The sequence below is a fragment of the Molossus molossus genome, unplaced genomic scaffold (genome assembly GCF_014108415.1).
Source record: "Molossus molossus isolate mMolMol1 unplaced genomic scaffold, mMolMol1.p scaffold_m16_p_3, whole genome shotgun sequence".
NCBI classification, from domain to species: domain Eukaryota; kingdom Metazoa; phylum Chordata; class Mammalia; order Chiroptera; family Molossidae; genus Molossus; species Molossus molossus.
Window position 1 is genome coordinate 110,504,992 of NW_023425366.1, and position 12,233 is coordinate 110,517,224.

A 12,233-nucleotide genomic window follows, 5' to 3' on the forward strand; every position below is an offset into this window, starting at 1 on the left:
TCTGGACATCGATTTTACTTGTCCTGAAAATTGGCCTGGCATTGCATTTCTCACTTTTAGAGCCAGAACACACCGCGGTCCCAACCTCGGCACACGGGCCAGGAGCACGGAGCCACCGTGCTCAGAGGCGCACACCCTGCAAATCCTCGGTCTGGGCAGGGACGGCCCTTCCTGCCAGAGTCCTTTGAGCCAGTGACTCCGGGTCCCTCCCTGGCACAAGATCGCGGTCCCCTTGGCACTTCAGAGCACGCTTTGCCAGCGTCCGGGCAGATTCTCGGTAATACCTCCTGAGGCCCCTCTGCAGCCCGAGCCGTGCGCTGGCTGGACCGCACCCAGGAAAGCTCGGGAAAGTGTGTGCCCATCAGGTGGCGGGGACGCCACAGTGCCTGCTGTGGAAACGGTCTCCCGGGCAACGGCAGCGCGTGTCTGCCTCACTTCATAATGGACTTTCGGAAGCGAGAACCTGCCAAGTCGCTTCCTGGGGTGGGGGCGGGGAGGGTCCAAACAGAAAGGTCGAGGGAAGCGCTCCAATGATGCCATCTTTCCGTTCCGCCGGGAAAGCTGCCCGCACCCCTTCCGTCCTCCAGGCGCCGCCCGGTTCTCGGGTGACCGCAAAGCGGAACCTGAAGGGCACTCAAATAAGAGGGAGCTTGTTTGTTTGCTGGGGTTGGGGACACAAAGAGAAAGGAGGAGAGGACACTCAGAAATCTGTCACAACTAACCCTCCGCTCTGAGTCAGAGCGGAGAGCAAGGGAGCACACGGCTCTCCGGGGCGGCGTCCCGGCCAAACCATCCGTCCTGAGACTTCAGGTGGTGTGCGTCGCGCACCACCAGACCTGCGCCCGGAGGCCCAGCACGGCCATGGTTTCGGAAAACGGGAAATGAAAACAGTGTCTCCCCGCCCTGGCCAGTTTGGCTCAGCGGTTAGAGCGTCGGCCTGCGGTCCTGAGAGACCCGGGTTCGGTTCCCGCTAAGGGCAGGTACTTCGGTTGCAGTTTGTCCCCGGCCCTGGTTGGTCGTGCGGGTGGCAGCCACTCGATGTGTCCCTTCACGTCGATGTTTCTCTCTCTCTCTCTTCCTTCCTCTCTCTCCCTCCCACTCTATCTGTACAAAAAAATGGAAAAATATCCTCGGGTGAGAATAAAAAAAAAATAAAAAAAAAAAACAGTGTCTCCGGGGACTGCGTCACCTGATGCTGATGAGAGTGTCCACATAACTGTCGTCATTTGCATGTCACAGACGAGGACGCTAAGGTTTACTTAAGGCCACAAAACTGAAACCAGGGCTTTTACTTTCAAGTTCAGGGTCACTTTTTTCACCACCTCAGTCTCGGGGGAAATATCTTAATATCTGAGAAGTCTTCTTCAATGGGTCAGTTCGCCACTGGGACAAGGCAACAGAACGTAAGGCTTTTCACAGAGCTCGTGGGGAATAAAAACAACACTTAGCGAACATTGTTGTGATACAAGAAGACAGCAGAACTGGAAGCAACTACAAGGCAGAGTGGACAACAGAACAGTCCCAGGACGAGTGAACACCAGCGGCTGGAAATCAGGATCCAAGGCGGGAACAAAGACGGACAGAAAGAGAATAAGTAGGCAGGACTGGAAGAGCCGTCAGAAAATCAGAGAAAAGCTAGAAAACTTGGGTCCCAGTCATTGAGGCAAAACCACCTCCAAAAGAGACAAAACTCCCAGGGTCCCAGACACTCAACCCCCAACCAGTGTGTGGCCAGCTCTGCCTTAAGGAGATAAAGGAGACATCTGCCGTTTGTGTGTCCCTGTTGCCCCTTCTTTGGAGAGAGTATCCTGGTTCACATTTGGGGAGTCTCCCCTCTCTCAGACACTGGGTCAGATAAGGTCCACTCCACCCCTACTGCGAGCGGTGGTCACGTGACCCAAACCTGGCCAATCACATAAGTCCATCATCTAGTCCCAAGGTTTAGGGACGGGCTTGAGATCCAAGACAGACCACTGAGAAATGCTGGGGACTCGCCAAGCCCACCCTGCGGCTCCGAGGCTGGCACTGCTGGAGCCCTCTCACCAGCCCCCAGAGCGCCCCCTGGGAGGGCGCCTCAGCAGAGGGAAGGGGAGATGGCAGCCGGTTCCTGAGCACAGCACCAGTCACTCCCGGCCAGAGCTCGCCTGGACGCCTGGACTCGGCAGTGCCAGCGAAGCAGCCGCTCCGGTCTCTGCTCCGGCAGCCTGAGCGGGGGGCCAGGGCCACACGAGGGGCCTAACTGGCGTGAGAAGCTCCACCTGCTCCCTCCTGTCTGACGGAGGCCCACTCCTGCAGGGACGGGGCGGCTGGAGGCTGGTGTGTGCGGCGGGGCCTCCTCCGTAGGGCACCAGCGCGCACTGCCACGGGCAGAGGCTGCGGCACGACAAGCCGGTGCCCGTTCTCCCCAGCGGGATGCCCACCTGCCCGCCAGGCCTTACCTGGTACACGTGGAACGCATTCGCCGCTTTGCCCCGGAGGAACACTGACGGGATCCAGACGTTGATCAGCGCCCGGTTTGATCTGACCAAGGAGAGATCGAGAGCGGTCGTTTCAATTTACCAAAAAAAAGGAGGTGGGCACCGTGCGTAAACGATTGATGACAACATCTCCAACACGCAACAGTCAAGGACCAGCCTCAGTGTCGCTACTTCGTGGTCCCCCACGATTATTTTTAAAGGGCTTCGTTTTTTAAAAAATTTATTTTTATTTATACTTGCAGCTTGTATTCTGGAATGAGGCTGAGCTGCCCTTCAGTTCTGAGTGACCACGCTCATAATTTATGTGAACCTCAGCTTCCTCCCCTGAAGAAGGGGATACAAACCAGAAGGCCCTGATGGGACTGCGCAGTCCTGGGGCCGTGCCCACGGGGTCCCAGGAACACCCAGAGGAGTCCTGCTGTCCCTGCCGTGCTCACTTTAGACCCGACCCGTGTAAGATCAGACCCGCGAGAGCCCATGCTGTGAGAGCAACCGCGTGGGGGAGGGCGAGACAGGAAGACAACGAGGTACGGCACCAAAGCCGGGTGCAAGGACCCCTCGTTCAACTTTTCCATGAACAAAATCTTTGCTTAGGGCTGAAATAAAACAAGATTTAAATTCAAATACAAAATCATTTACCAAATACCTAACAACTGATGGCTCCGTGCTTTTATATATATTATCTCAGTGAATCCTCATAAACCATCAAGGAATTTTCCAGGGTTATTTTGGTTATGTGGCAGTTTGCCTTCTGGGAAGCTTTACACTTAACTTATGAGTCACTGGGTAGACAGCCCCCGACCCCCCACCACACCTCCACCAGGCTGGATGCAGTTCATGAGCAGCTGGTAAGTGGACTGTGGCTGAAGCTCGAGGTCAGTGGTAACGGCTATCCAAACAGCTCTGTGCGATTCTGGGAGGGCTGGCATGTTCCAGCCCCTGCCTCTCCTTGGAGCCGTTCTGAGGCTAAACACTTGGTCCCAAGTTCTCCTCCTCTCTCAAGAGCAGCTCATTGAAATCCACCACCTCCTGAGCTGGGAACCTGAGATGTTGATCATGGAAGGTTCCATGGTCCAACATGTCTCACAACCTCTCGAATAAACAGCATTTTACTTTCACAAAGAAATGGTCCTCATATTTCCTCTGAGCTCTGAGCAGAGGTGCTGACCTCCCTCACTGGGCAGAATAAGCCCTCCTGATCACTTCCTCAGGACTCCAAATACAAACTGCAATTCTGAGCAACCACATTGGCTTGTATGTCTAATGGCTGTCTTCCTGTAAAGGTCCCCAAAATTGTACCAGTGCCTAAAGTGTTCCCCTTTCATTTCTGTCAAGGTGTGTGTGTAGGGGGGGGGGTGCAGAAGTGTAACTAACATTCTGGTTTTCATTAACCTTCCAGGACTGCTAAGGGCTGGACAAGCTGCTGCCGCTTGGCGGGGTGTTCTGTAGGCACCTGTTAGATCTAACTGCTTCCCAGCCTTCTCTCCCCTTACAGGTCCCTCTAGATGTTCTTTCCATCACTGAAAGTGGGGTACTGAAGTCACCAACTATTATTGCAATAGTTGCAAATTGCAACTAGAAAATATTGCAAATATTTTCCCCTTCATTTCTGTCCATTTTTTATATGGTATGTTTTGGGGCTCTGTTGTTAGGTGCATATGTTTATAACTGCTACACAAAAGTTTTTAAATTATCATTGCTGTGGGTGCCACTGAGGAATACTGTTCCAAGGAGAGTGACACCAGGGGTCGTGCTTCTGTCAGGAAGCCACGTGTGGGCAGGGCTCTGGGGAAGGCTGGGAGTCAGCCAAGCGGGGAGGAGAGGCCAGGTCAGGAAGGTGCTCCGGCAGGTGGATTCACACCTGTGAAGGGCACAGACTAGATCCAGCCTGCCTCTGGGCGACATCCACGTCAGAGGGTTGCTGCAGGGACGGAGTTAGAACAGTGCCTAGTGCAGAGGAAATGCTGTGCTGGGGTGGGCGAAGGAAATGCAATAATGGTCCTGAGTAGGGAAGGCAAGTGAGTTAGAGGTGTCGAGACAGCCAGGGCGGCTGGTGTGCAGGGACGGGGCTGGGAAGAAGCCAGAGGTCAGCATGGGCCTTCTTGGCAAGCTACCGGGTGGACTTGGTCTCCATCTTGAGAGGGACACAGCGCACCCCTCTGGCTGTAGGGAGATAAGTACGCCTGTGGGAGGAGGCTGCAAAGCTCAGGGAGATGATGTGACCAGACCAGGCAGCGGCAGCGGAGGGCAGGAACCGTGGCTTATTCATCCCCTCCACCGAGGACCTGACATGACACCACTCTGCCGCAGGTGCTTGATACAATCTTACTTGAATAATGAGTCCCTTCTGGTTACAACTGACACACCTCTGGGACTCTCCTGTACAGCTTTCACCTGTCTCCCCAGCTTGTGCCCACCCCGGCCCTCCACCCACTACCTGCTTCATGCTGTCCTCACCCCACCCACAGACTCATGGGAGGCAAACTCCCTTTGCTTTTCATCCTTCACTCTTAACCGCACGGACCTCCTCATCCTACCAACCTAACTGCCCCCTGCACCCCCACCAAGAGGCCCCTTGATGCCCTCCACGTTTTCATAATCTCACTCTAATCGCCACCACAACCTGCCAGGCTGGCACCATGACCTTGGTCTTGTGAATGAGGAAACGCAGGCCCAGCGAGGGTAAGTGGCTTGCCCAGGTCACAACCGTGTGAGTCCCGTAGCTGAGATTTCAACACAGGCCAGCCTGGCGGACAAAATGCTCGTTCCCATGTCCTGCCTCGCCCTCCAGCCGCGGGCTCTTCCCAGATGACGCCTTCCCTCGGGAGGCTGCACTTCTTCCACTCGGTGCAGATAAAGGAGAAAGGTGGGGTTCTGCCTGGCCTTATCCAGGACCTACTCCACCCTCTCTACCAGCTCTTCCAAAATCCAAGGCAACCTGATCAGAAATATTTGGGCTGAAGACCAACTGAATTCCCTAGGGGTTATCAGCAGAGGCAGCTGATAGAATTGAATCCAATAAAAAAATTAGACCAATGGCCCTGGCCGGTTTGGCTCAGCAGTTAGAGCGTCGGCCCGAGGACCAAGGAGTCTTGGGTTCGATTCTGGTCAAGGTCACATACCTCAGTTCAATCCCCAGCCCTGGTCGAGGTCATGTGAGAGGTAACCAATCGATGTGTCTTTCTCACGTCAATGTTTCTCTCTCTCCCTCCCTCCCAACTCAATCTGAAAATCAATGGGAAATATCCTGGGGTGAGGAATAAAAAAAATCCAGACCAATGTACTGAATTATTGCTGTCTCCAACAACCCAGGGGCTGTCAACTGAAATTCCTGCAGGAGACACACAGACAAAGCAATGAGTGGTGGGCCAGAGCCGTGCAGTAGGGAGAAGTGGGGACTGCGGCTTGCTGACGCGCACTGGCCTGTGTGAAGGAGGCACCTGCAGCTTAGCTCTGACAGTGGCCTTGCAAGGACTTGAGTCTTCTTGTAAAGAAAATAGGGAAATTTAAAGTTGTACGTGATATCTTCCGACTCTTAAATGTCAGCCAAAAACCAAATTAATTGTGTTTCAATACTGAAGGGGAAACAGAAAGCACACCTGAAGGCCAGACTCGGGCTGCAGGCGCCCAGCCTGTGCGGACTCAAACATGATTTCTGTTCCCCCGTGTGGTCCTTCTGGGACTCAAGCCAAACCACAGAGTCCCATTTCTAAGGGGCCCCTCGTAAGCAGGCGCCGTGGACTTACATTTCAAAATCCGACAAACTCTGGTCTTCAGACGTCTGACTCAAATCTCCAGGCACCTGCCATCAGGAGAGGGAGAAGGGAGAGAGAAAACACATCATGGTTACCATGGTTTGCATAATCAAAAAAAACCCCTGCCTCCCAGTGATCCCGGAGTGTTTCCTGCTCAGACTGAGGTGAAGAAGCAGTGCTGGGAAACAATGAGCGAGTCTGTGCAAGGATGGCTAGGGAAGGTGTCCCAGGAACAAACACACGCCACCACGAGAGATCTCAATTATCTTTACAGAAAAAGGGCTGTTCATCCTATTGAGATAATCACAGGCATACAAAAGCATGTAATTTGGGAGTTATGAAGGCCTAGTTAAAATCTGAGATGTGAGATATCAAATGTGCAGTAGAAAAATATATTCATTGTCGCCAAGATGAACATCACACACACAGACACACCCGATGCATCAACACCAGCAGCCAGAGCCTGCCCCCGTGACTCCTTCCTGTCAGCGCTCTGGCTCAGCAGGGCCCCGTGAGAGCATGGGGAGTGAACAGACCGACTGCCTGGCGTGCTGGCGGTTATTATGTGAAGCAGACACACAATGGACAGCACTGGAGGATGCCCAATAAATGAATGACAGCATCACACGCAGGGAATGCATCTCCTTTTGTGAACTGATCGAATCTGAACTGGTTTGAGCTTAAGAATGTGGATCAAACTAAGGGGAACCAAGTGGAACAGAGAAGGGTGCGGGGTAGTGAGGGAAAGAGGGCTTTTATTTCACACTCTGTACCTGTCACAGATTTCGTATCATCTGGACAATCTTCATCAGTCTGGATAACATTCCGGGAGTGGGCGTAACCCACCACCACTCTGTAGGTGAGACCGAGGCTCTAGGAGGCTGAACAAGTGGCCCACAGTCACACATGTGCAAACGAGACATGAATCCGGTCTGTACAACCTCAAAGGCTTTTCTGCTACAAACCCTCCCAGGCAGGGGAGAAGCCAGGTGAACAGGGAAGGTGAGGCTCCTAGCCAGGAGGTCTGCCCTACAGCAGTTCAGAAGACACAGGAAGGTCCTCCTTAAAGAAACAGTGGGCTCCCTCTGGAGGCAGGAGAATCCAGTGGTTATGGAGCCTGCGCTCCGGGGCCCCGTGGCTCATGGTCCAATCCCAGCTCCACCTCTTCCAGAATGCGGTCATGAGGTCATGAGCAAATCACCCAATTGCTCTGTGTCCCACTGACCTCACCTGTAAATGGGTATAACAGTAGTACTATTCATAGGTTATTCTGAGGACAAAGTGCATCAATACCTGTAGAGTATGCAAAGCAGTGCCTGGCAGGTAGAAAGGCCTCAGTAACGGACTGCGCTATAATAACACGACAATTATTGATAAGTAAGAGCAGTGTGTGCTGTTATCCTTGACACCAGACATGACTCTGTCCTGCCAACCCAAGGGGTGTCTCTCACCTCATCTATGGCACCCCAGAGGGACAATGACCCAACCTGAGCCCTTCAGAGATGTGTGGAGCTACACAATTAAACTGGGTTCCTGGCAGCAGGCTCTGCCCAGAAGCTGCTTTTGAGAGATTCCTTCCAGCCCAACATGGAGGAAACCTGCAGAGCCCCTCGAAAACACTTCCTTTTCAGATGAGCAGAACCTCTGGGCGGGGATCGGTGCGGCCTTGTTGTGAAGGTGACTGTCATTTCCTGTGGCTGGCTGAGAGGAGAGACGGTATAATGCACCAAGAAGCGGTGAGGCTCCTGTACCAAGATCCCTAAAACATCCACATCCTTTGACCCAGAAATCTCACTCCCAAGAATTCATCTAGAAGAAACAACCAAAGACACCAACATTTACATCAAAGGTCATTCTCTTTCCATTGCCTAGTCAAAAAAAAAAAAGCAAACAACCTGAAGGCCCACCTACAGAGGAATGGCTCAGGAACCTGTGGTATGTCCCATATGGGACGGCCAAGTTAACATGGGGTGCACACACTCACGAGGGTGCAAGCATAAAAATAATTCTGGGCCCTGGCAGGTTTGGCTCAGGGGTCGATCAAGGGAAAGTAAAAGCCAGTTGTAGTCGGTGGGTCTAAAACACTACCTTGGGTGCAAAAAACAAATAATTAAAGACTATCGGTTGTATTGATTTTTTTTTTTTTTTTGCATCAAGAAGCTACAGCAGTGAAACTCAAAACACCGCTCAAAGGGGCACCTGGGGGCTCTGGGGGGCCCAGGCAGCTGGTGCCCAGCACTGGGAGTGAAGCTATCTACTGAACACCCTTTTATATATATTGTTTGCAAATTGAAATAAAGAAGTATAATCCCACCGAAAGAGTGCTTTGATCGATTTTTAATGGCACGGAAGAAAGCGCCTGGTCCCTGCTTAATAAAAAGCAGCCGTGGGCTGCGAATGCCCAGTGGGACTCCTAGCGTCACTTACCGCTGAGAGAGTCGGATGAGTCTGGACATGTTTGAACTTTTCTGTACTTGCCACAATGAGGATGCCTTAGTCGTGTAACCACAAACAGATACGCACACATTGTATATTAATGTAAGTGTGCGTTGTATTTCTATGTAAATTATATATTTTTTCAACTCCTTCCCCCAGTGCATTTTGCCAGAATGCAGAAAGCCAGATGGGGAGACTCTGCCTGCAGTCTCTGATGCCTCGGGGTGGAAGAGGGCGAAGGCAGGCCCTGAGGCACGTCGCGTCCCAGGCACTCCCTTGAAGGAGTGGGAGCCGGGAGGAAAGGCCAGGACTCCTCTCCGGCAGGGCTGTAGGCGGCTCCAGCCTCTCTCCTCCTCTGAGCTTCCCCCTCAGCACTGAGTGTCTCCTGCATGATAAGAGGATCAGATGGAGTTCCCAGCGGGGGGAGGAGGGGCCGGGAGGACACCAGCTGCACCATCGTGCCCACCACTCCCTGGACATGCGGCCTCGTTTCAGACTGAAGTGAACAGAGCTCATGCCCGGGAAACCCCCTTTGCAAAAAGGGAGCTCTGGCTGTGTCTCCCCACAATGCAGAGGGAGATGACCAGAAGGACTGAAGCAGAATTGAGGCTTTTAAGGACAGACATCACTTTATGGTAAGAACAAAGAGCCTCTTCAAAAATGATGGATGTCTAAGAAGAAGGCATTTTCTTGACAGATCAGTTTTTCCTCAAGATGCTGGTTCTAGGGAACCTTTTAGACAGTGGATATCAGTATCTGGGAGTTGTTAAATCTTCCCGACTTTGAAGCTTTTCTTCTAATTACGTGGCCGTACTGGGATCAGCAAGCCAGGAGGCTGGCTGGGAAAGACTCTGTGAACTGACTCTGACCTTGTGGAATGTATCTGGAAACTCAGGCCTGGCTCAATAGCAACTGCAGGCTGAGAGCTGATGGCCAAACTCGTTACACATCTGAACAATTTGCCTTTTCATGCTGTCTACACAGATGGGTGCTAAATATCATCAAGGGCTAGAGTAATTGTCCAGGAAACTGGTTTTTATTTCATATTCTGGCAATAAAAGAAGTGTGGAGCAGAGAGTATTTTATCAGAAAAATCAACTTTCTACTGATACTGGCCACAAACATCCCTCATGACCCCCTGAAGCCCAGGGAGCTTGGAGGACACAGCTTGGGCACGCAGCCCTCTCTCCGATGGCCCCATCCTCTGGGGCATGCGCGACTGGCAGCAACGGCTGTCTCCGTTCACCTCTCCCTGACCACCGGCCCCTGGGAAGTCAGGTGGCAGAATGTGGGTGCGGGGACAGGCAGAGCCCCTTGCTGAGGAAGGGCAGCCAGGAATCCGGCCCCTCCTGGAGCAGACAGCAGTGCGGACACAGGACTGAAGGCCCTTGGGCATCAGCCTCTGGGCTGCCTCGGCCACGAGCTGCCACAAACTCTCCTGGGTCCATTTCCTGGCTTGTTGGGGCCTGGGGCACAGGGACAGGCCAGCCGACAGCAGCCACCCCACGATGCCAGCGTGGAGCTTGGACACTGGGTAATCCTGACTCTGGGACTTTCTGCCTGGGAAGAGAGTTCAAATACTAGAGGTTCTACCACATAAAAAAAATGGCCAGTGTGCTAAATGAATATTTATGTGAAGAGGGAGAGGGAAGGAAGGAAGGGAGAGGGGAGAGGTAGGGAGGCAGGGGATGGAAGGAAATTTTTAGGAAGTTAGGGAGGGAGGGAGGACCAATTTGCCAAAACCAAGGGCGAAACCATACATGGGAGGCCATGGGCAGAATCGGAACCCCGTCAGGGGTGGCAAAGGAGGCAGGACACCCTCCCCTTCCAGGGAGCTGCCCTCACTTCCAGCCCTGGGACACATGCGACACAGCAACAGCGCATCCCCAAAGGCTGCAGCTGTACGGACTGCTTTCACACAGCTCTTCTCCATCCTCCTCCTCAGAGCCCCTGGGGAAGAGGCATCACCCCCATTTCACAGGTGAGGGCGAGTGATGGGTGTGAATAAACAGGAAGTGGAGATGCCATGAGCCCAACCCAAATCTCGCGGGCCATGGTTCCTAGCAGCCTCAGCCTTGGGGACCACCGGTGGAGAAGCTCACCGGTCCCATCTGAGGTCCCAGGGGATGGCCAGTGCTACCTGCCACCTGAATGAGCAAGCTCCCTCATCTTGGAGGTCCAGCTAGGTCGAGCCCCAGGTGATTAGAGCCCCAGCTGACACATTATGATGTAGCATAACCACCCTGCTGAGCCCAGTCGACCCAAATAATCATGAGAGAGAAGAAAATGGATGTGTTTTTTCAGTCAGTAAGTTTTGGGGTGGTTTGACACACAGCAACAGACAGCCCAGAAAGCACCCTGGGAGGTGACTCAGCTAGCTAGTGACAGAGGGGGGTCTAAATGCAGGTGGTCTGGCTCAAGTCCCACTTTTCACCTCTAGGCTGTGCTGCCTCCCACTACGAAGCCCCGTTCTTCCCGTCTGGCATCTGCATACTAAGCAGCCCAGAAGGTGAAGTTGCCCAGATTCACACGGAAGACCGGGGCTGGTGCAGAGAACAGACGGGGTAGAGCAAGTCCGAAAGACTCACCGCTCAAGAGCAGACATGCACAGGTGGACAACCGGGTCAGAAACCCTACGCCTTTCCTACAGCCTGTCCCCTCTGTCGCCACAGAGTGGTCTTGGCAGTCCCCAGGCCTGGAGGCCAAGGCCCGGACCGGGCCTGTCCACAGTGGCTGGTTGTCCTTTGGAAGCCCAGCCCCTTTTCCATCTCCGAATACACAGCACTCCCCAGACTCTGCGCTGAGTCCACAAGGTCCCAGACACACGGAAACACAGACATTTGATTTCTCATCCAGGCTCCTACTGACGGTTAGGGAAGTCACTTGGCTTCGGCAAATCGTGGTTCTTCCTCGCCTACCCCATGACAACCAGTCTCTGATTGTCCTATTCGAAAGGATCAACAAAGATGGTGGGGGTGAGGGACCAACGTGTGTTAACACCTACAATGTACCAATGTATTCACGCATTTAATCCCCAAATACTGTGCAGCAAGTATCCAAAGTCACAGTCGCCTCCTCTCTTAACCCAACCTCTCTGCATGGCTGGCTCTTCCCTCATCCTCCACGACCCAGTTAAAGTACGAACACCTGCGAGACGCCTTCCCTGACCACCAGAACCACCAGATTCTCCATCACCGCCCCTTGTCGCTCCTGTCGCTCAGCCGGCGACAGCTCCATTCTGGTCCATCTGCGTCGGTCCTCCCTGTGAACCCACGGGCAGCAGCGTCCACATCTGTGCTCACCGCGGCACACGGCAGCCTTGCGGAGCCCTGGCACCCGGTGGGCACGGAACAAATGTATGTGGCTGATGAAAGGCATGAATGATACAATGTGAGCCGTGTTTCCACACTGAGGCACCAATCCACTTTTAAACTGCTTTGTAGAAAACTTCCAATCTTCCTGTGACAAGGACAAGTTAGTCTGGAGATTAGAAGAGCCACAGGAAGTGCATCGGATTCCCTCTCACACAGGGCTCTCGGGTCCACTGCTCCACAGAAAAGGTGAC

At 53.3% G+C, this 12,233-nt stretch overlaps 1 protein-coding gene across 10 annotated transcripts in view; it reads right to left on the reverse strand.

The window, feature by feature from the left end:
• SNX29 (sorting nexin 29) overlaps positions 1 to 12,233 on the reverse strand; it is a 526,970-nt gene that overhangs the window by 143,910 nt on the left and 370,827 nt on the right. For 9 of the 10 annotated variants that reach the window (XR_004961818.1, XM_036280935.1, XM_036280938.1 and 6 more), the window contains exons 18-19: positions 6,224 to 6,279; positions 2,439 to 2,520 (exon numbers count right to left, since the gene is read on the reverse strand). Coding sequence is in view for 9 of the 10 variants with exons in the window: in XM_036280935.1 (XP_036136828.1) it covers positions 2,439 to 2,520; positions 6,224 to 6,279 (138 nt within the window). In the remaining variant the exon portion in view is untranslated. Of the gene's footprint in view, positions 1 to 2,438; positions 2,521 to 6,223; positions 6,280 to 7,005; positions 7,114 to 12,233 lie in introns of those variants that run through there. The other variant, XM_036280943.1, reaches the window with a different exon arrangement.